General features: G+C 44.5%; 1 protein-coding gene across 5 annotated transcripts in view; it reads left to right on the top strand.

The window, feature by feature from the left end:
• The window catches only part of Ltbp1 (latent transforming growth factor beta binding protein 1), a 373313-nt gene extending 351648 nt beyond the window's left edge, over positions 1-21665 (top strand). For all 5 annotated transcript variants that reach the window (XM_041631028.1, XM_041631029.1, XM_041631030.1 and 2 more), the window contains 3 exons: positions 15607-15729; positions 19584-19733; positions 20701-21665. In XM_041631028.1, coding sequence (XP_041486962.1) covers positions 15607-15729; positions 19584-19733; positions 20701-20882 — 455 coding nt within the window. In that variant the 3' untranslated portion in view covers positions 20883-21665. The remainder of the gene's footprint in view (positions 1-15606; positions 15730-19583; positions 19734-20700) is intronic.
• Positions 21666-22110: the final 445 nt, after the last annotated feature.

Here is a 22110-nt window from a genome sequence, read left to right on the forward strand (position 1 = left end):
TCTGAACTCCAGCCCTGAATCTGAATTCCGAGGTTGTTAGGATGATAGGGTTTCTGCATTCTGACAAACCCTGAGGCCTGGGCCTCCGCGGTGGGCCCAATAGCTAGTGAGATCCAGGGTTACCAAGAGGCCTCTGAGCCTGTTCAAGCTTGCCTTCACAATGAGAGTCCCTTGTTTTTCAGAGGAACCAGAGAATGTGTGACTTTTAAAATGGGATGCTCATAATTCTGTCCCTGAGCCTCTTAAAGGCACTATTTCTGCATCTCTTGACAATTGAAAAGGACAGCCTTGTCCTTTGTTAATTCAAACACTGGAGTAGCCCCAGCCAGCCAGACACAGAACCTTCCAGTTACTGCAGGAGGGCCGTACTGTTTGGGGGAATGATCCGTTGCTGATGGAAACAGTGCTGGGGGATTTGGAGAATAAATTGCAGTGCCTGTCGTCAGCTTCGAGCATTAAAGTGCAGTGTAAAGTACAGCTTTGGCTCGGAACAAGGCTTCACACTTCTGGTCCAATAGGTCACAGGCATTAATTCTTGCTAGAGCAGCAAGTCTGGGAATCCTGGCAGGTGGAGGCTGTAGGAGCGGCCCATTCCGTGCCGTTCTCTGAAGCTGTCTGGTGTGTTGGTACCACATATGGGCGAAGTGAGTGGAGGGTGAAGGATTATGCTCGGAGGAACTCACGTGAGGAAAGCTATGCCATTGTGCCATTCCGTTCACTTTGGGGGCCACTCTGGATGTAACGTCAGCCCTCAGCTAGTTAAAGGGACCAAACGGCAGGCTTGTTTAGAAGGACGTTTCAGATTGTGGTGAAGTGAAGGATGTGACGATGTGGTGAGCACATGTTCACCCTGGAGGCCTCGCTGGCCCTGCCCCGCTGCTGCCACCTCTTCCTCCCCCTCTTCTGCCATTTAGTCTAAGAATGTCCATAACCGAACTCATTTGGGAGGACCCCCAAATACGATCTGTTTATCGCCACGTGGAGCGAGACTATGAAAGGCAAGGCTGTTAAGAACACCAATTCGAAACCCAAATAAACCACAGTGTCCATATTTCAGACGAGAGAGAGGGCAGACATGGGAAATTTTCATGCCATGCTAGAAGGAGATTGTTGTTATCAGAATGTGGGATCTTTGATTAGACATTTCCTGCTTGGTTTTCATGGGTCTCTGACTCAGACGTTGTTGAAAGGTAGCATTTCTTCAGTCTTAGCTGCACAACCACAGCCTCCTTCTGGAAGAGGAGATTCCTCTGAGGCAATTAAAGGGAGCTTACATTGTCAGGCCCCATTCAATGGGCGGAGTCAGACCCAGGCTTTGATTCTGTTGGAAGCGGCTTATCTTTTCCCAAGTCCTCCCTCCCCGAGAACTCAAAGTGCATTTGAAATAAACAGTATTTAAAAGAGCATGAAAGGAAGAGTGAAGAATGAAAGCTGTAGCCTTTCGCGTCGTCGTGTGGTGCGCAAGCCCGAGCAAAGGGACAGGGCTTAGAGCGAGCAGTGAGTGTAAGGAACCACGTGAAGGTGCCATCGGTCTAGCCCCCGAGGGACACTGGCAGCAAGGTGGGGTCACGTATATTCAACTGGCTAATGACTTAAAGCCAGTCATTCTTGGCCAAGTAAAGTGTAAACTTAATTTTTGGAAAAGCATACTTATGAATTATTATACATATATGTTGTATTGTTATCAAATGGAGATAAAAATCTTTCTGTGAGCGAGGAAAGACATGTTTGGACCCTAGATTCTATAGGACCCAGGAGTCACAATATTTGCAATTATGCTATTTAAGGAATTTTACTCCCAGTGAGTAAATCGTTCAGAGAGCCAGTAGTAAGTTAACTGAACATAAGGTCTTGATAGAGTCCTTGCTTAAAACTTCGCATTTCACGAGCTTGCTTAATGGGATAACTGTTGTGTTGGGAGAATGCCCCCTGTTGGTAGTCTGTTGTACTACAACATGCAAGCCCCTCTGAGGCACTCTCCAAAGCTCAGGTATTGGTCAGAACAGCTTTTGTTTCTATTAATGTCCCATTGGGAACACTAGTGGCGCAAAAGAAATAAATTTCAATTATATTTCAATACTGATCAACAAATAGAGGTGTTGTCTTTCGGTATAACAATGAAACAGTCTGGAGAAACAAATGCGTATCTATACCCGAGTCACCGAGTCTAGTCTGGGGAGCTTGTCTATAGTGCTTGAGTGATGATAGTAAGCAGACACAACTGCTCTGTAACAAGGGAAAATGGAATCAAATGAGCCCGGAGTTGACTGATGAGCTGTGCTATTTAAGTGCTATCTATACAGTGGGAAAGACGATGTAGGCATTTTCTAAATGAAGCTCCAGATCCTCATGGAGAACACCGGCTAAGCCATATTTCAAACTTTTATTACATTTACTGATCGTGTGTGTGTGCGTATGTGTGTGCATGTGTGTGCGTGTGTGTATGCTCTCGTGTGTGTGTACGCTCACGCGTGTGTGTATGCTCGTGTGTGTGCGTATGTGTGTACGCGTGTGTGTGGATGTGTGTGCGTGTGTGTGTGCGTGTGTGTGTGCGCGTGTGCGTGTGTGTGTATATGTGTGTGTGCATGTGTATTTGCATGTGTGTGGAGGTCAGAGGACAACTAGCAGGGGTCAGTTTTCTCCTTTCTATCATGTCTTTCCTGGGTCATCAGGCTCGCCAGAAAACATCTTTACCTACTGAGCCATCTTGCCAGCTGTAAGCCATATTGTATCTAAAGGCATAGAACAACCTGGGAAAACTGTCCTTTGCATAATAAATTAAAAGGAAGAACATGGATAGCTGTGTTGATTGCTGCTGATAAATCTAGCACCTTTTCACTACTTGAATTTGCTTTTACTATACATATTGTAATATGCACCTGGTTTTTACTATATAAATATTATAATGCTTATATGGATATATATATATATATATATATATATATATATATATATATATAGTTATCTTAAATAAATAGAAATGTCTATCTGAGACTTGAACTCAGAAAACAGGGACTAGGTACGGTTGTCACTTCTGTTTCCCCATGTAAGTTTTAAATGAATGATAAATAGCACAAAGCCATGTGATGAATACAATGAGGATCCTGGTCAGATGCCTCCTATTTAGGTAGCCACTTCCTCAACAGAAAGTTTTTTATAGGTTATTAAGTTTTGTAAGTTATTCGTATGCTTGTTAATGCTAGGAAGAATTATTACATGTAAGTTATGTACCTCATGTGGGTGACAAGAAGAGAGGTAATTTTTCTGAGATGAAATCGAAATTGTCATTTTCCTGGTTTCACTTTTAAAATAAATTTAAACTTTACATTTAAATTTAAGTCATACATTTCTTCCTTCATTTTGTTATTTATGAAACACATACTCTATGGTAGGCTGAAAGGTTTGCCACAAACTCACAATTTGTGTTTGGAATGTAAAATGCAATTGTTAACTGAGGTACATGATCCCAAATATTCTCCTAAATATGCCTGTGGTACGTTAACTATGCCAAAGTGTTGGAAATATCCTAATTGTTAATCTAAGAAAATCCTTTCATATAGTTTCACCCAGCTAAAATAGTTTATAATCTGCCTTAACATGACTGAGCCAGAGATTTCCACATCCACGCACCTCCCACCCTCCCAAAGCCTTCAGTGTAAGACGTTGCACAAGAGCCTTGAGGTGTGAAAGAAGACAGGCATTTGACTCCCAGACGATGCTTTAAAAAATACTGTGACTGGACAATGGTTTCAAAAAGCCTTTCAGCCTTCATGGAGTAAAGGCTTTTCCAAGAAATATGTTCCCAGAGGGTGTTAATAACAGTCTTGGAGCATCCTACGTGGGAAGCGCAGCCGAGGGCCACCGCCTTTACTCAGGCAACCCAAATTCTGCTCGGATTTGGCGATTGGTTCTTCTCATTGCGCTGGAGGAGTTCCTCAGATTCGCCTTTAGATGAAATTGGGATCTCTCTGCAAACTGATAGTCATTAATCCTGTCTTAGTGTGAAAGCATTTGTCCTTTTGATCCCAGATTCGGAGTGCTATGATTCAAGAAAAGTAGCGACAAGCTGAATAAAATGGAAATTGACAAAACGAGACAGATAGCCCAAGCCTTCTAAACTGCGCGGTCTCCACGCCTGTAGACAGAGTGTAGATGGCCAGTTGGGAGTATTCCAAGAAGGCAAGTGGTCCCGTTCTTCAGGGCTAAATTTTTGTGCCCATGAATTTTATATGCCATGTGGAATAGGCTGGCCTGCAGCTTCTATACTGTTTCTCACCAAAGAGATTGCCGCATTTACTTAGAAAACTTCCTCTCACCCCTCCACAAAAGCAAGATAGTTTTCTCTCTACAAAGCAATGGTTGTGAAACAACATTCAGTAATGAATTATGTTCATACCTCTATTTGGCGCTGTTAGTTCCCTCCTGTGTGGATGGAACTGTGTGGCTAGCAGTATCAGCGCCTGCCTCAAGGGGGTGCTCAGTCATTAGCTGTGATACTGCATGGGTGGTCAGATAGTACCGCACGTGTCAAGTGATTATCATTAAATCCCGGTCCAGAAAATAGATTGAGCTAGTGCCGATTCTATCCGGTTGCCTCACTGGGCGCGGCTGAGTGACTCTGACGGGAGGTGAGCATCAGAAATAGTGCCAGGTACAAGGCTGTGTAGGAACTGTTCAGGGTGCAAGTGTTTAGAAACTAGCATGTCCTCAATAGCACTGCACATGGGCGAAAAAGCTTTTCACCCGTTCCGCAGGCTCCAAAACTACAGCGTAAAGAGATGTGAAGGATGAGGGAGGCTTTGTCTGAAGAGGACTGTCTCAGGTTGCTTTTTGAATGAACGCTGAATGTACTCAACCTACAAATTTAAAAACCTAGACTTGATTATGTTACAGGATGTCGTACAAAACCAACTTCATTCATATGAAACCAGATGCATTCATAGTTGGGCGGTGGTGGTGCACACCTTTAATCCCAACACTTGGCAGGCAGAGGCAGGTGGATCTCTGTGAGTTCAAGGCTAGTCTGGTCTACAGAGGGAGGTCTAGGACAGCCAGGACTGTTACACAAACTCTGTCTTGAAAAAAACAACCAAAAAAAAAAAAAAATAAAAGGAAATGCATTGGTTTATATTTTCTTCTTATTTTCTGTCTCCAAGAAGACATTACATTTCTTGCTTTATCTAAGTTCTGACAGTGTCTTAACTCTTCCTTCATTAATGCTGTCCACTTGCTTTCTCTCAGGTCCTGAAAGGGCAGCCCACAGCTCTTAACGATTTTAAGATTTGTGTGTGGTGGCGCATGCTTTTAATCTCGGCACTTGGGAGGCAGAGGCAGGCAGATTTCTGTGAGTTCAAGGCCAGCCTGTCTTCGGAGCAAGTTTCAGGACAGCCAAGAAACCCTCTCTTGAAAAACCAATCAATCAACCAATCAATCAATCAATCAATCAAATCATCTTAACATTTTAACAGCCTTATTAATATCAGAATGCAAGCTTAAATACAGAAGCTGAGGGTATAGCTCAGGTGGTAGAGAGCTTGTCTACCAAGCACAAGGCCCTGTGTTTAATCCCTAGCACTACGTAAACCCAGCATGTTGGTGCATTCCTGTGTTCTGAAAACTAGGCTGTAAAAGCAAGAGGGCCTGAAGTTTAAGGTAATCCTCATCCTACAGTTCAGGGCAGGCCGGGAAGTGGTGGTGCACGTCTTTAATACAGCAGGAGGATCTCTGTGAGTTCAAGGCCAGCCTGGTCTACAGTGCAAGTTCCAGGACAGGCTCCATAGCTACACAGAGAAACCCTGTCTCGGAAGAAAAAAATAAATAGTTCAAGGCAGGCTCGTCTAGAGATCCTGTCTCAGAAGCAAAGAGGTAATTTCAATTTCTAAATATATTTAAATATCATTTATCATCTTATTCAAATTCTTTTAATTCTCATTCAATCTAAGGCCCTAATTCTAAAACAAATACATTTCAAACTGAAATGACAAAGCGTGTCTGGGAGACACTCTGTTACATGATTCTTTTCAACACAGTAGACATCCATAGTAGCCAGCGGCAGGAGAGAGCGCTTTGCTCTAAGTAAAGCCTTAGCACAGGCCTTATTAACTGTATTGACTGTAGAATTGCCATTTTAGGCAACCCGAGGTCACTGGGTGGAGAAATTCAAGGTTGACTCAGGCAGTTTGGAGATCCAAGAGCCAAGGCACGAGGCAAGCGTGCTCTCCCAGTCACGTGTCCTTGCTGTCTCCATGTAAATAGGATCATGTGGCTGTCTTGTGTGCTGATGTTTATAATCAGTGGCTTCCACTGAGACAAACTCTATCCAGCTGCTTATGGTCCCCTGGGAACAAGGTCTCAACGGGAAAGGGACCAGACGAACAGGAGCAAATGACAATGGGACCAGGTACGAACAGGGATGGTAGATAAGAAGGAGATGCCGGAAGCAGCCTCCAGTGTGGGGTTTTAAAACTGTGCTCTGGGGATTGCATTAAAAGTAGAGAAGGAAGCCCCACTGGGGCTATGGTCATGTTGTAGCCATTTATTTAGAACATGTCAGTAGAGAAATAAACATGGTTTGCCTAAGAGTAAGGATTGTCTAAAAAGAACAGATCCTGATAGAGCAAGGGCGGAAGCCAGAGCACTGGAAATGTGGACCAATCAGCTGTGTTCTGAGCCTAGTTTCCTGGAGTGTCGAGGGCCAGCTGGTCCCTGAGAAGCCAGCTAGAGAAGCCCCTCATTGTTGCTAGGTTCAGAGTGCCCCCCCCCGGATGCTGAAAAAGAACTGGTTGAAGTCGCTGGCCCAGTGTCCCCAACCACAATCCCAGATCACTGATCACTGTGCGAGAGTTTGATCAGCAGAAGGTCACAGGCCACAGTGATGTGAGCATTTGTAAAACTTGAATATTTGGATGGCTAGGTTTGGTGGATGGGTGGGGCGGCCATTTAATCCATGCTTCCTTTCCCAGGGGCTACACTGCTTGCAGTGCCAGCAAAATATTGGCTACACTCATTAATCCTAAGCATTCAAGGGCGGGAGTCCCGCTAACGTCATATCCGAATCTAAGCTAGCAAGCCGAAGTAGAGAAATAAAGGCACAGAGATGAAATAAGCCATCACAGAGTCCAGCGCTTGGTTCTAGATATAAGCAATCTGGTTGATCTCAAAAGTAACCACTTCAGCTGCTTTGGCTTTCCATGTTGAAACCAGAGATGATAAGTCCAGGTTTCTACAAGTTTCCATTCTCTGCCAACTTGGGCTGGCAGGTTTATTCTGAGTAGGTTTGGCTTTCGAACATTTTATATACAAGTTGATGGATTTTCTTTCTTCCTTCTTTCCTCTTTCCTTTCTTTCTTCCTTCCTTCCTTCTTTCTTTCTTCCTTTTTTCTTTCTTTCTCTTCCGGTTGATATTTGCTCTAAAAATGATTAGGAGAATCCCACAGCCCCTGGTGAACTGGTCTTTGGGTTTTCAACTGAGAGACGGTTGCGTTTATTTTTACCTCTTCTTAACAAACCTGTTGTAAGACGACTATGCTCAGAGCAGAGCCCCTGGCAAATGGCTTTGAAATGGTAACCTCTGGCTATCGCAGGCAAGCTTGAGAGATGACAGCAGAAGAAGGTTCATCTACTCTCCTTTCTGCAACAGACAGATTGTGTCCCTTGTAACTGGGGCAAGGTGCCGCCTAGTAAAAGCTTAAAGAGCAGTTAGAGATTAGGGGCAGGGGGTTGAAGTGGGACTTTGCTAGACCTCTTGCCTAGCATGCTGGAGGTCTTGATTCAATTCCCCAAACCACAGTTTTTAAAAACTAAACCTCACGTTCAGATGAATTTGCAGAGGATCAAGCCTAGGGAAGTCATTTTGTTCACCATCAATAGCCAATCTTTTATGAAAGGAGCAACTTTTAAGAAGAAAATGGAGCTTGATAAGGAGGATTCCTGACACGCTGGCTCCTTTTTGATGTTCATCCCTGAGCCTCGAGTCTTAGGAACCAGCAGAGGGGTTGAGCAATTGTGTTGGCTGCACACAGCTCATCTTTGCAAGATGCCACTCACTTGATAACCTACGAGTCGCTAGCAGGTATGGGAAAGGAAGTCACTGCCAGTATGAATCCTGTTAGGATTGTCACTGATTGTAAATAGTCCTAGGGTAAGAGGAGAGTCGCTTTAGAGCGAGGAAAAGTAGCAACATACAAAGAAATTATAAAACAGCATCAGCAATCTTAAAATAAGTCCAGGTTCTTGCAAAGCAATGATGTCTTGTTTTCTGTAATCGAATGGAATACATCTTCACAAATAACCATGGAATCACTTAGTGTTAAGTAACAGGATGTGAGTTCATCAGAACGTGTTCTTATCCTTAAATATACATTTAGTTTCTCTTTCTAAATAATTTTTATTGCTTTATCAGGAAAAGCAAAGCAAATGGACTCCTTATGGATGATATTTGTTTCTCGTAATGTGTTGGCTTTTTAGATTGTCACTTCCAAGAGCAGGAAAGGAAAAATGAAAGACACGGCTTACCCGTCCTCACAGAGAAAGAAACAAAAGGAATGCATTGAAACCCCTCCCCCGTGCCCCCTTTACATTGTGAAGCCTCTCGTCTCCCGTCAGAGGTAACCCCACTCCTTGTCTCTCTTGAGACTGCCTGAAAGTAAACCAGACTGGTGTCTTTCCAAAGCCCCGGTGACTAAGAAGTGGGAGAAGCCTTCCATTAAGTTCTCCATAAGGAATTCCTGTCAGCGGTCCCTATTCTCAGGCTTTCCCGTGTGGCTTAGCTTAATGCTATTACAAGAACATAAACATTTGAATCCGAGTTTTAGATCACACAGGGGGCCTCCGTTTTTGAAAAAAAGTTATTGATTTAGTAGTAGTATTGCTTTTGTAGCCAACCATCTTTTCTGTCAGCTAGTCTGGCTAGCTAGCAGCCATCTGATGGGAAACACTGGGAGTGGCTGCCTTCGAAGGGTGACCTTAGGTGAAGGCTTGGGGTGTGCAGGCTTGATTGGTGTATGGCTGTGAGTTTCCTCAAAGTGCTATGGCTTACAGGAGTCCCGTGGAATATAAACCCTGCCAAGACTTTGGACTTCATTACTTCCCTGTCCTCGACAAGTACAATTTAATTGAACATTAAGCAATTTGATCTCTTTCACCTAATAAATCGAGCAAATTCAATAAACATAAATCCCGCTAATGATAGAGCTGACCCTGGTGGAGCTGAGCTCATCGACGTTCACGGTTATGACTCTCCATGGAGTTTGCACCACAGATGCTTGTAGCTGAACAAAGCGCTTACCTGATGCTCGTGGTCTGGGGAGTGCACGGAGCAATTTTCCTAGGGTGTCAGAAAAGAGCAGCTGCGAGCAGAATGTGGCTTGGCGAATAGCGCACACCCCAAGCCCTCTGCTGGCCTTAGGCCTGCTGTGCTAGAAACTGTGGTGTTCTGGTCAGACACAAAGGAGTCCTAATTACAGTTTTTCCTTAGGTGGTTCTGAGATCTCGGTGAAACTACACGCAGAAGATGCTGTGTGTGGCTCACCTGAGCTCCAGGGCACATGGTTGCTCATTTTCTTTATCCACATGCTCTCTGCAGTAGACAGGGGGTATGTCCTTCAGTGTTAACTTATTGCCTCCTTGCTTGTCTGGTTGTTTAGTTGGTTTGTTTTGACTTTGGTGCAGAACCCAGGGTGGTCTCGAACTCTTGATCCTCTTGCCTTTGCCTCTAGAGGGCTGGGATGATAGGCATGCTCTTTCACACCCGAGTTAGAGGCTGTTTCCTGTCTATGGTACCTGCCCCTCACAGTCAGCTTTTCTCTTCTTCTTTTGCTGCACAGGATAAAGTGTAAGTTTTCCCTTTTTCCTTCTCCTCTTCTAAACGCCACCCTGCCCATGTGACTCTCACCCAGTTCAAGCTACCCTCAGGCTCTAGTTGTATAAATGAAAGAAGCAACGAGTGAATCACTTGACTATAGCTAAAACAGAGTGGCCCGAGTCTTATTCTACAGAAGGGGGAACTGAAATTCAAGGAAGCGGGTCCAGACCAGCACCTATGAAGAAAGGAAATCCAAGTGTATTGAGCCTGTAGACTCTAATTCTTTTATTCGGTGTGCATGTGTGTGTGTCCGCTGTATTATCTCTGTGTGGGTGTGGTTGTTATGGTGTGTGCTATTCTGTGTGTGGGGGGGGGAGGTGAACGGGTGTGTCCACTGTATCTGTGTGTGGATGTGGTTTGTGCGATTCTGTGTTTTCATGTGCCTGTGTGGGTGTGTCCGCTGTATCTGTGTGTGGGTGTGATAGTTTTGGTGTGTGCAATTCTATGTTTACATGTGCGTGTGCATGTGCGTGTGCGTGTGCGTGTGTGTGTGTGTGTGTGTGTGTAGTTTGTCTAATTTGCTATCACAGTTTCATGCTTTTTAACTTCCTGGAAGCAGGCTAGCTCCCTGCTCATCTCTGGGCAAGCATTTATTCTCTGAAAAAGACAGACATACAATGCAGGACAGTTCTCACCCCTACCCGCTAACTCTTTTCTGTCCCCTTCCTTCACCAGCACAGCTCAGAAAAGTCTAAAATGATCAGTTGAAGAAACATTATAGCCTTTGCCATTGCAGTTAAAGGAAAGTTTCCATAGCACTGAGGCTAAGCAGCCACTGTGGGAAATGCCCGCTTCCCTCCTCTCGCTCCTAAACATCATCGTTGACTAATAATGGCTTTTTAAACCTGTAAGGAAAAAAAAAACACCTGGCAGAGAAATCGGAATGAAATGTGACCCCTAACTTCCTCCAGAAGACCTGGGCCTTGCTCTTCTCACATAGACACAGTTTAAATTTCATTGCTCAAAACGTTCAGTCCCAGCATGTGGAAACCCAAATCCAGCCGCTGCTTTCTTTCTAAAAGCTGGAGTTAGTCTGCCTCGGACAAGGGAAACTTTACCTCCTGGTTTCTTGGATGCCAGAGTGGCGCTGTGACATGTGACTGTCCAGAGCAGCCTCACAGATGTGTCTGTCATCAGGCATGGGGCTTTCCTGCCAGGGTGCAGTAATATGCTTCCCATTGCTTCTGACAGCAGGGGTTCCAGACCCACAGGCTCCAGGGGAGTACTTTAAAAAAAAATTTATTTTTTCATTTGAAGTGGAAATCAAAACAGTACCATCTGCCGTGTGAATCTGTTGTGCCAGGAAAATTACTGTGACCAATGGCCTGGATCTGTTTAGACCACTTAGCGGTGGTGTCCCATGCCACCCCATGTGTCCCTTCCATCGCTTTGATCTAGGGCTGAGCATTTGTGCTCAGGGAGGTGGGGACTGCGTGAGGGGAGAGCTGTTGAGGTGTTAATATTTCCATTTGCTATTCATTTCACATTTCTCTTTGGCTAAATCCCCAGATGGAAACATTCCGCGGGGTTGTGGGGGGGGGGGGGGGCTCAGAAAGGAGGGCCTCAGAATCTGCTAAGGGAACCAACCATGGTTCTGCACTTAGCACCTGACACTAGATGATTAATTGTTGCTCGTGTGCATGAGAAGAGGAAGTTTTGGAAAGCAGAGATGTTAAGGACAGAGTTTGCTGTGCTTGCGCCCAGAGTGAGCTGCAAGGAGAGGAGCCGAGGTTCTCCTGGCTTCTCCTGGGAAGCCGTCAGGGCTCTGCTATTGGTCTCTGTACTGCAGCCAGCCCTGATTCACCCACGTCCCCTAAGCTAGATCCTGGAAGTGACTCAGACCTAGGGATGACCACACCTCCAAGCTAGAGTGCCCTCCCCCCCTCTCGGGGCTTGGGATGCTCATGGGCCAGAACATGCCAGTGATTCGCCTATACTCTGATCCCAAAGATGGCCTCTTACCCATGCCTCATTGTAATGTGCTGAACGAGCTCTCATGCAGCCAGGCTTGTTGCGTGGTGAGATCAGCGACTCTAATATAAAGTTCTGTAGTCCGTAATCTGTCACATGTAAACACATTTGCCAAGGCCATCACCCAACTTCTGCCTTGTTAGAGAGTGTTCATGAATGATCTTTTCTCTACCCAGTTTCCTCCACCTATATTAAATTCTCCAGATAACCTCAAAAGGGAAGCAACAAATGCCTGGAATTCGCTCTTCCATCCTAATTTACTGCAGCCCTCTTTGCCCATAGATCACCCTCGGTTCAGACATTCAGATTTCTGTGTCACTTCCAATTGTCTCTTTGAATTGCTAGCTGTTTCCAGGCCTTCCATACAGGTTTCTGGATTTCTCTTAAGAGAAAGAAAAAAAAAAAAGAATAACTTCCATATTCTTAGAAAACCAAACTTTATGAGCCAATCCGTAACACTATCTCATTTTTCATATGCGACTAACATATGAAGATAAGAAGATAAGATTTACCTCTCTGGAGGGCCTGGAGGGATGGCTCAAAGATTAAGAGCACTGGCTGCTCTTCCAGAGGACCCAGGTTCAATTCCCAGCACTCAAACAGTGGCTCATAGCCACCTGTAACTCCTGCTCCAGGGAATCTGATATCCTCTTCCGACCTCTACAGGGACTAGGCCCACATAGAACAAGCAGACATACATACAGGTAAAGAATTCATGCAATTTGTGTGACAGATATAGAAACTGAGGCTTGCCCAAAATTGCTAACTAGGAAAATAAGCGGCACAATGAACATTCCAGCTCTGGCTTCTGCCTCCAAAGCCCACGTTCTTTCCATTCTCACCTTATCTTTGACCCTGGACAAGAACCAGAGAGGGGCATGATCAGAGGGAGAGAGAGATGGCATACATGGATTAGGAATAGACCTGTCCTTGTTCCCTGTCCTGTATTGGGGTGAGGTGCAAATCTTCTGCTACAAGACGGAACATGTGACCTAGAAGTAATGTTTTGGTATCTGATCAAAACTGTCTTGAAGCTTAGCATGCGTATTAACGACAGTGAGCTTCAAAGGACAGTGAACCCTTAGACTGCCAAGTGGCCTTGCATGGCAGGAGAAGGGAAGAGAAGATCAGGCAGGTCTCAAGACTACCGATCCCTATCTCTCTCCACCTTGGGTCAAGTCTGGAAACTTCTTTAGGAAACTCATAGCTGTGTCTGGCCACAATTTAATCTCTCTTGTCTGTCCTTAAAATTAATCCAAAATATTTTTTCCCATAACCTAATTTGTGTACATCTGTGTAGCTGCTGTTCATGTGCGGCTCTTCCAGGCAGCTGGTTTTGGACGCTGTCCTTCGTTTACAATCCCACCTGAGGTCTCTCCTTTGACCCTGAGAGGGGCAAACACTTGCAACCATCAGTCACCTCATTGCCTTGGTGGAAGAGAGCCCAGGAGTGAAGCCAAGCAGCACCGGCCAGGCCGCTCTGTGTCACTTGACATCCTTGGACTTCAAGTCTCAGTGAGGCTCCCTAACAGCTGACAGATGCCTCTGGGGAGCGCTCTCTGCCATCTCTGGATTGTGTCTTCCAAACTAAGTATATGGGATTCGCTTTTACTATCCACCCTTGATCACACTATGGCTTGGCTATAAAATATTGAAAGACATTCCCTCTTCGAGATGTACAGCAAATATATATATATATATATAAACTTTAGAAAAGTCAGGAGGGATGACCTCAGCTCTTAAAACCTGTAAACATTTGAACAATTCTGCTCTCAAAGGGAAGGCCCCTGGTGCCTTTTCAAATGTTCAGTAGAGCTGACAACAGTTGTATTCTGTTTGAGGCTGGGGTTTTGTTTGTTTGTTTGTTTGTTTTGTTGTTGTTGTTGTTGTTGCTGTTGCTGTTGTCATTGTTTGAGTCAAGAGTCTTATTCCTGGCTCTGTTATTTCTTCAAAGAAATCAACATTTCATCTCATAGCATGGCTCATGCAAATGTTGGGAACATCTGGGATCTGAATGTTGTTTCTGGAATATTTGTGCACGAGGTGAGGGGTTGGGGCAGTGGGACTCCTCCCCTGCACCCTCCCATGGCGCAGTGGGTTCGGAGGCTTTACTGTTCCCTGGTGCTAGTCGCAGTGTGACTTTTGACTCTTCACCCTCTATCCAGGGCTGGAAGCAAGCTTTTACAGGTCACACCAGCTATTTCCTTAGAGTTAGACATTTGGAGAGAGAGGGGAAAAGAATGACTGTGTGTAAGAGACAGCGTACGTTCGTAAGAGACAGCGTACGTTCATGGAGGTCAGAGGACAACTCGTAGGAGTCTGTGCTCCTCTTCCTCCATGTGGGTCCCAGAAGTTAACTTAGGTCCTCAGGCTTGGTGGCAAGCACCTGTAGTAACTGAGCCTTCTTGCTGGACTCGCTGTTTTTCTTTAATTGTGCATAGGAGGAAGCAAACTAGAGGTGACTGTGGCGAGGATAGAAGTCCAGTCCCAGAGCCCAGTACCTGGCTGCCCCTAGATAGCATCCTGGCAGAGTAATTGACCCCTAGGCAACTCAGACTTTTCACCAACTGCTAGTTATTGTATTTGGAAAATGCATTTTCTGTAATTCATGCATTCGGCACATGAAACACTTCTCTCCAGATTTTCCAAACAACCGCTATTAAGTGTAGGAAAGAGCCTGACATCACATCATGGCACGCATTTAAATCACAGAGCCCCCTGGGAGTGGAGAACCAAGATTCCAGGGCTTGGCTGGGGAGTGGAGGTTAGGAATCCAAGCATTCGGGGCTGGTCCAGTTTGGAATGGGGATGTGACTACGGGGAAATGGCAACTGACTAAGGCCCAGTATTCCAGAAAAGCTGCAGGGAACTGCACTTGAAGAAAGCTCTGTACCCTGCTTACTGACTTTAGGTCTAGGGCAGCTGGGCACCGGCTGAGATGTGACCTCTCCATACTTTTGTGTCTGTATCAGTAAAATTCGGATGAGAACAAAATCTGTCAGCGTGGCAAATGCTCTGGTGAACTGGGTGTTAATTAAATGCTTGCAGCAGCACGTGACGGAGCAAGCAATGTGCAATCGGGTGTTTCTTATTGCTTTGCTCACCCTCGCTGTGATGTCCATCATGTTGTAACCATATTCATAAGGCCTGGAATTACACAGTGTCTGACAGTCGGAGGAACAACTGGTCAAGCTGAGACTTCGCGGATGCTCTTGTATCGTGTTATGAACACTCGTGATTTGCTTTTCCTTTTTCTTATGGACATGAGGTTTTTTTTCTTCACTTACTACATGGACTATTCTATTTCTTCGATTTTTATAATAATACATATTAAGATTGGATAAGCTTCCCTTCCAAGAAGCCTGCTGATTCATTCTAAGATGAATTCATTCTTTCTCTGCCCCTTCTTCTCCTTCTCTGTTTCTCTCTGCCTCCCTGTCTCTCTCTTTTCCCTATCTCTCTCCCTTTCCCCTTATGTGTCTGTCTGCCCCCCCCCGTCTCTCTCCCCTTCTGTTTCTGTCTGTCTGTCTGTCTCTCTGTATGTTTTCTAGGATGGGTTTTACCAGCTCTTTCAGGCCATTGTTTGAGAACCTTATCTACACTCTATCCTAATATTCAGTGTGTGCTTGTGCTCGGCTCCCACAGAGGAACTCCCACGCACATTCCAGATGCTTCTGGATGGTGTGAGTGATGTCGGGCTCACTGCTCTGAGATGTGATGGTTTTGTGTGTATGTGTGTCTAATGTAACCCAACAATGTCCTTTCCCTCTCAGATGACTACGCACAGCTGTGCAACATCCCCGTGACGGGGCGACGGCGGCCATATGGACGGGATGCGTTGGTGGACTTCAGTGAACAGTATGGCCCCGAGACAGACCCTTACTTCATTCAGGACCGTAAGCACAGTCATTCTGTCATGTTAAGTTAAGCTGTGGATCAAGATCACTGAGTGTTTTCAAAATATGATCCCTGGGAAATTGTTCCTAATGCAGATCTATGGGTCTTGGTATAAACCTACTCATCAGAATATCGGGGTAGGGCCAAAAGGCTGGGTTTATAATCCCCTTGAGTTACAGAGCCTGCTGCTTTGGCTAGGAATCACCAGATTCCAAAATGAGTATTGCAGGGGATGGGAATAGTTGTCTTTATTTTCTTTAAAGTAATGAAAATGATCTTATTGTTATAACTGCTATAGCTCAATCATTTCTTTTTATATTAAGTCATGGTCTAGTTCCATTTCCCTACAAGGAAATGACAAATGTCCACCATGCCAAGTTGATCTTTATTTTAGAGTGGGTGGTCCAAAAAAAAAAAAAAAAAAACCTTCTTGGTCCGAAATGATCTTCAGGATCTACTTGTGAGAGGATTTATTAAGTAAGAAGTGATGTGTGCCATCTTTTTCTGGATTTGTGAGCAGAGCTTTTAGTGGGGGAGGCAGGAATGAAAATAATGTCCCCTCTAGAAAGGAAATACCCCCACAGCCTACGGGCACAGAGAGTCCTGTGTGAGGAAAGAAAACACGAACTGTGTTTCCATGGGAGAGGCATCTGTGCTTTCAAACTGGGAAGAGTGAAGTCTGGAAACCCAGCAATTCAGAATGAAAGATGGTGGCTGGCTTGATGAGTCGATGCTAAACCACCTCATAATAGAGATTCAGGGACCATCCCCATCTCACAAGGGATGCTCCTCCCTTGAGCAGGCTGTACCACATTTTCACACACTGGGTCCTTGTGGACCACAGACTTCAGAGTTAGGGCTTTAGAGGTGCTTCAGAGTTGCAACATACTAAAGTCTTTTCTCAGGTTGGGGGTGGGAGGATGCTGTCACCAGCTGGGAGTACCACCTAGAACTTTGTAGTTGCATTTGAGATTATTTCCACAAAGTCAAAAGGTTTTTTTTTTTTCCTTTTTCTCTTACATACAGTTAGGGAGGCAGACACTCTTTTCTCCTTCTGTTCTTATGTGAGCTCTTTGGCTGACTCTAAGGATCCAATAGTACAAGTGCTAATGGGAAAGTGTGAAGTTCAATTGCACTTCCACACACGTTATATGTTTAATTACGATTCACAACACAAGAGCATACTGCTTTGAGGCTTCTAGACAGTGAGCAGTAAATTTATGAATGAAGGACAACACAGGCACATCTGATATTGCTATAGGATGGTGAGTTCTGTCCATCCCCCCAAGAGACTTACCACTGTGGCGGGGCACCTAGAAGTTAGTGGAAGGTGAAAGTTACTTCCAAGAATTTGTTTACTCAGGTTTCTGCTGTCCCAGCTCCCATCCTCCCTGACCAAGTCTGCTTTCCAGCTTAGTATGTGAAGACCTTCCCTCCTTGAAGAATCTGTGTGGTTTGGGAGGAAGAGGAAAGGACAAGCCGAGTAGCATGTTCAGAAGTAAACAGTTTCTCAGTGACTTCGGCTTGAGAGAATCAGTATATGCCAGTTAGGGACAATTCTGAGATGACACCCTTGACTCCTTCACAGGATGCTGGGTTCTGATCACCCTGCAGAATTCAGGATGCCATGGTTCTGCCATTCCACATACCTATACGGCCCCTCTCCAGGGTCAAGAACTATACGGTTCTAGAAGGTTCCCTCTGTCCTTTCCCAGGCCTTCCCAAGGATAGCTACTGTCTCCTTCCTAACTCTTGTGCTTAGTAGCCATGATTTCTTACTAACAAGACCTGATCCTGAGCCACTTCATGAAATGGGCCTGAATACAGCCACAACCCCAGGACTAGGTGCTTGCATGTACATCTCAGTGAGGGATGGAGATCAGTAAACCTTCTTCTTAAAAAGAACATGGGAGAAATAGCCAGATCCAAAAAAAGTCCGCAAATCCAGAAATAACAGGTAAGTCTGGAAGAGACCCTGAAACCCACACACTCGTGTGTGTCACCTTTGCCACCGTTCACATTCTGGGATGTTGCATGCGGACTATCCTGAACTCCCCTTCAGTGCCAACATGCATCAAAAGCCCCTTTTCAGTTCACAGATATCAACATACATGTTGGTGTCACACAGAGGGAGTTGTCGTGTGGGCTTTGACCTCCGGTTTTGATTCCACAATGATGGCCTTTAAACAGTCTGCATGTGAGAAACATCTCCCCAGTGCCCCCCCCCCCCCCCCCCCCCCCCCCGCTCTCTGACTGGTCGGTAGCAACGACTCCTGGCTCTGCCACAGAAAGGACCACACCGAGTAGCTAGGAACGGAAGAGGAGCTAAGTCTAAGTGAGAGTTCTCGTCACCTTCATGGTCTGTGGTCTCCGTTATCTTCAGTTTGAGCGGCATTCCCCAAACTGGAATTCATTGGTGCAGTAACCACTCTCTGCAAGACTAGCTGTGGTAATGTTTTAGACTTCCCAGGCCACACGGCCTCTGTTGTAGCCACTCAGCTCCGCCATGGCATCACATAAATGGCCACAGAGGCCATGAGCATGGGTACTGGATGGAGTTGCGTTCATTTATCTACATAGGTACCAGGTCAGATTTGGGTCAGGGCCTGCCCACCTGGTTTGGAGTCCTGAAGGTGTGTTGTAGGAGGCCTCAAGTTCTATTGTTAATGGCACATTTTAATTCCTGCAATAAAATGTAACCTTCCTACTGGGGACCGTGAAATCTTTTTGCTGTCGTTGAAATGATTTGCTGTGTTACACTGGGTTTGAAGACTTCAATCAAGATTTGATTTTTTTGTTTCTGTACTTCTCAAATCAACTTTGTCTGCTATTTCTTCACGGCCCGTTTCTTTCCCTCTTTAGATTTTGGTCAGGGGCACTCATGGATGCATTAAGTTTTTTTAGAGGGTTCCTATGCAAATTAAGAGCTTCTGGCCCTGGATAGCAACAATATTTTGCTGCCCCCTGCAGTCCCATTGGAGAATTACCTCAGAGGCCCTGTAATGCTCAAGGTTCTTTAAAGCCCCTTTGTGGCCAGAAGGTGACCCGTGACAGTGTACTTACTTAGGCCATTATGTTACTTATAGTTACAAGTTCCTTCTCTAGGAGGATAGCTCAACACTTTCATGGTTGGTCACGTTGTTTTTAGGTTGTTAAAACGTCTAATGTAAAAAATGAGTCAAACAAGAGTGTCTTTGTTTTGTCCTTTATTAAAGCCTTTTGGCTTTCTAAACACAAGTATAATGTACTTTCCTGTTTATCAAGATGCTTTGAATCACTTCCATGCCCTCCGTCCTGTGGGCCTTTGTAGAAGGCTCCCTGGGAAGCCAAAGAAAACAGACTCCAGGGCACAGCCAGCCTGGCTCTGCTTTGTTTCTGCAACACCCATTGCGCATCCTCAAACTTTAAAAATGCCTGCCTAACACTGCTTAGGAATTCCACTGATCCCACCCCTAAAAGCTTCCTGACATCTGCCCCACCGAAATTTCACGTTAACACATTAAAAAATCCCACATTTCCCAAATGGAAAGAAAAACTCAAAACCATGCTTTTTTTTTCCCCTCAAAACTTAAACTCATTTTTATTTTCTACATTATGTGATTTTAGTATAAAGCATTAGAATTAAAAAAGCGGGCTGGCTCATGCTAAATTTTGAATTGTTTTATGCTTAATAATGGGTATAGGTATACTTGGTAGTAAATTCTAAAGCTAGTGTTAAGGCATCTAAAGCAAATATATATAAAAACTAGATCAATAATAATAATAATAATAATAATAATAACAACAATAATGTGATTTTCTATAGGGAATGACAGTGACACTTCTAACCTGGCTCCTGCCTTGTCCTTTGCAGGTTTTTTAAATAGTTTTGAGGAATTACAGGCGGAAGAATGTGGCATTCTCAATGGCTGTGAAAATGGTCGCTGTGTGAGGGTCCAGGAAGGTTATACCTGTGATTGCTTTGATGGGTATCATTTGGACATGGCCAAGATGACCTGCGTCGGTAAGAATGAGGGTGTCTGATAGAAGGCTTTCCCCCTAGGATTCCCTGTGACCAGCTCTGACCATCTGAATGTGGTTCAGATAGACGGCTGGGGGTTGCAGTTTGGGAACATGAAAAAAGTTCTAGAAATATGCATTAGGTATAATTATTCTTCATGTTACAGAACTATACATAAAAATAGTTAAGACAGTCAATGGTGTATTCTGTTTTTTTTATTTTTTACTTTTGAGACAGGATTTCTCTGTGTGGCTTTGGAGCCTGTCCTAAAACTAGCTCTTGTAGACCAGGCTGGCCTCGAACTTACAGGGATCCACCTGCCTCTGTGCCTCCTGAGTGCTGGGATTAAAGGCGTGCGCCACCACCACCCAGCTTTTTTTTTTTTTTAATCACAACTAAAACACAGAGTTAACACCCCATTTAAAAATCCTTATTGTTTTATTTCCCTCAGGGGCAGAGACTGAACCCCTGGGCCTTATGCATGCTAGGCAAGAACTGTACAATGAAGCTATGCCTCTTACCACCCCCCCCCCATGATGCTAAATATAGAAGAAAGGGCAGAATGGTTCGCATAACTCTTTTGACTTTTAAATTTAAAGTTTGATGGTTGAGTAAGTAATAGTTTCCCTGAGTGTGTGAACAGCTCTAAAAGAGTGAAGCACCTAGAAAATAGACAGCTTCCCAAGCAGTCAGTGTGGATGAAAACATTGAACTCACCGGTCACACTGTCGCTAGTCTATATAAAATGTCAAGCTGACAAAATGCTGACATTCTATTGAATCACAGGGCAATTCTAGACTCCTCATAGTAGTCTATTTTAAGATCTAAAAAAGGCTTCTCTTGCATATTGAAAAGTGGTAAAAATGAGGAAACTGTCTGGTTTATGTGGCCAAGAGCTGTGGGCAGCACTCAGGTGCAGATGGTACTTGCATGTCTCTGGCTAGCTGACCCATAGTTTGGTTTATTGCAGATGTAAATGAATGCAGCGAGCTGAATAATCGGATGTCTCTCTGCAAGAATGCCAAGTGCATCAACACAGAAGGCTCCTACAAGTGTTTGTGTCTGCCGGGCTACGTACCATCTGACAAGCCCAACTACTGCACGCCTTCGAATACCGCTTTGAATTTTGACAAAGAGGGTGACTTGGAGTAAAGGAGAAGCTATGTAACCTATGCCCATATACTCTGCACTGTGTATAGGAAAAGGAGAGATGTATACTTGACACACTACACCTAACCCAGAATGGCGGAGACAGAAACAACGTGGAGTTGAATGAACCCCATAGACCATGAAGGGATGGAGCTGGAACCTGACGGGTGTGACAGACCAAATGGACATTTCTCCAAAAATCCAGTATATATAGTCTGTTCATATGTAAAATTCAGTGGAGTTGAAGAAGAGGCAGGACAGGGCTGTTATTTTAAACAGAGGTTGTATTATTATCTTGTTTTGATTTTTTTCTTTTTTACTATTGCTTAAATTTGGCTTTTAAATAGTGGTGGAGTTGTTTTATGTGATTTTCTTCTTGTTGTGCAGTTCCTCGGCTACCGTTTTGTTCTTCAGCGTTAATTTCAAGTTCAAACATCTTTGGATAAGATATTGCTAAACTGTATTATAGATGTTATGACACAGGGCTGTGCTGTTCTTTGGTCTGGAGCCTTTAAAACCAAATTGTCTGTCCTGTGGAGCAGGCAGTGATTGTCAAGCTTTTATACACATTTGGCATGTGGGAGGGGACACCTTTATTTTCATGTATTGCCATATCGCTTATCGATCAGACCCCTTGTTTGACTAAAATGGAAGAACTTCTTAACATATATTAGTATCGTGATGTGTAAAGTCAATTCAGAGAAATTTTAAAACCTGAACACCCCCAAAATATTTACCATTGTATAAGAAAATAAAATCACCATTTTTGTAGAAAAAAAAATCTGTGTGTGAAAGAACAAGTTGTATACCCCCAACCCCATTTCCCCCAGCCTCTGTTTCTTAACTAACAGTCGTCTGTCACTTTATAAGTTAGGACTAGTTAGCTACTGTTACAGGCTGATAATTGTCCTCGAGTTCACACATTGGAGTGCTGGGTCCTGGTGCTTTGGGATGTGACTCTTTGGAGAGAGGATCTCTGAGAAGGAAACAGAAGTGAAATGAGGCCAGTGGAGTCAACTGTAACCCTAGATGATGGGTGTCCTTACTTGTGGCAGGAAGTAAGGACACAGTCAGAAGAAAGACCACAAGAAGAAGAAAGAGGACAAGGTTTGTGACCGGCTACAAAGGAGTGAGGCTTCAGAGGAGAAGAAATCAACCTTGCCACAGATCTTGAACTGTAGGTCCAGAACTCTAAGAAAATAAACCTCTGTTGAAGCCACAAACTCTCATC

Source organism: Microtus oregoni, unplaced genomic scaffold, assembly GCF_018167655.1.
Source record: "Microtus oregoni isolate MIOR12 unplaced genomic scaffold, Mior012 000036F_ref0000092, whole genome shotgun sequence".
NCBI classification, from domain to species: domain Eukaryota; kingdom Metazoa; phylum Chordata; class Mammalia; order Rodentia; family Cricetidae; genus Microtus; species Microtus oregoni.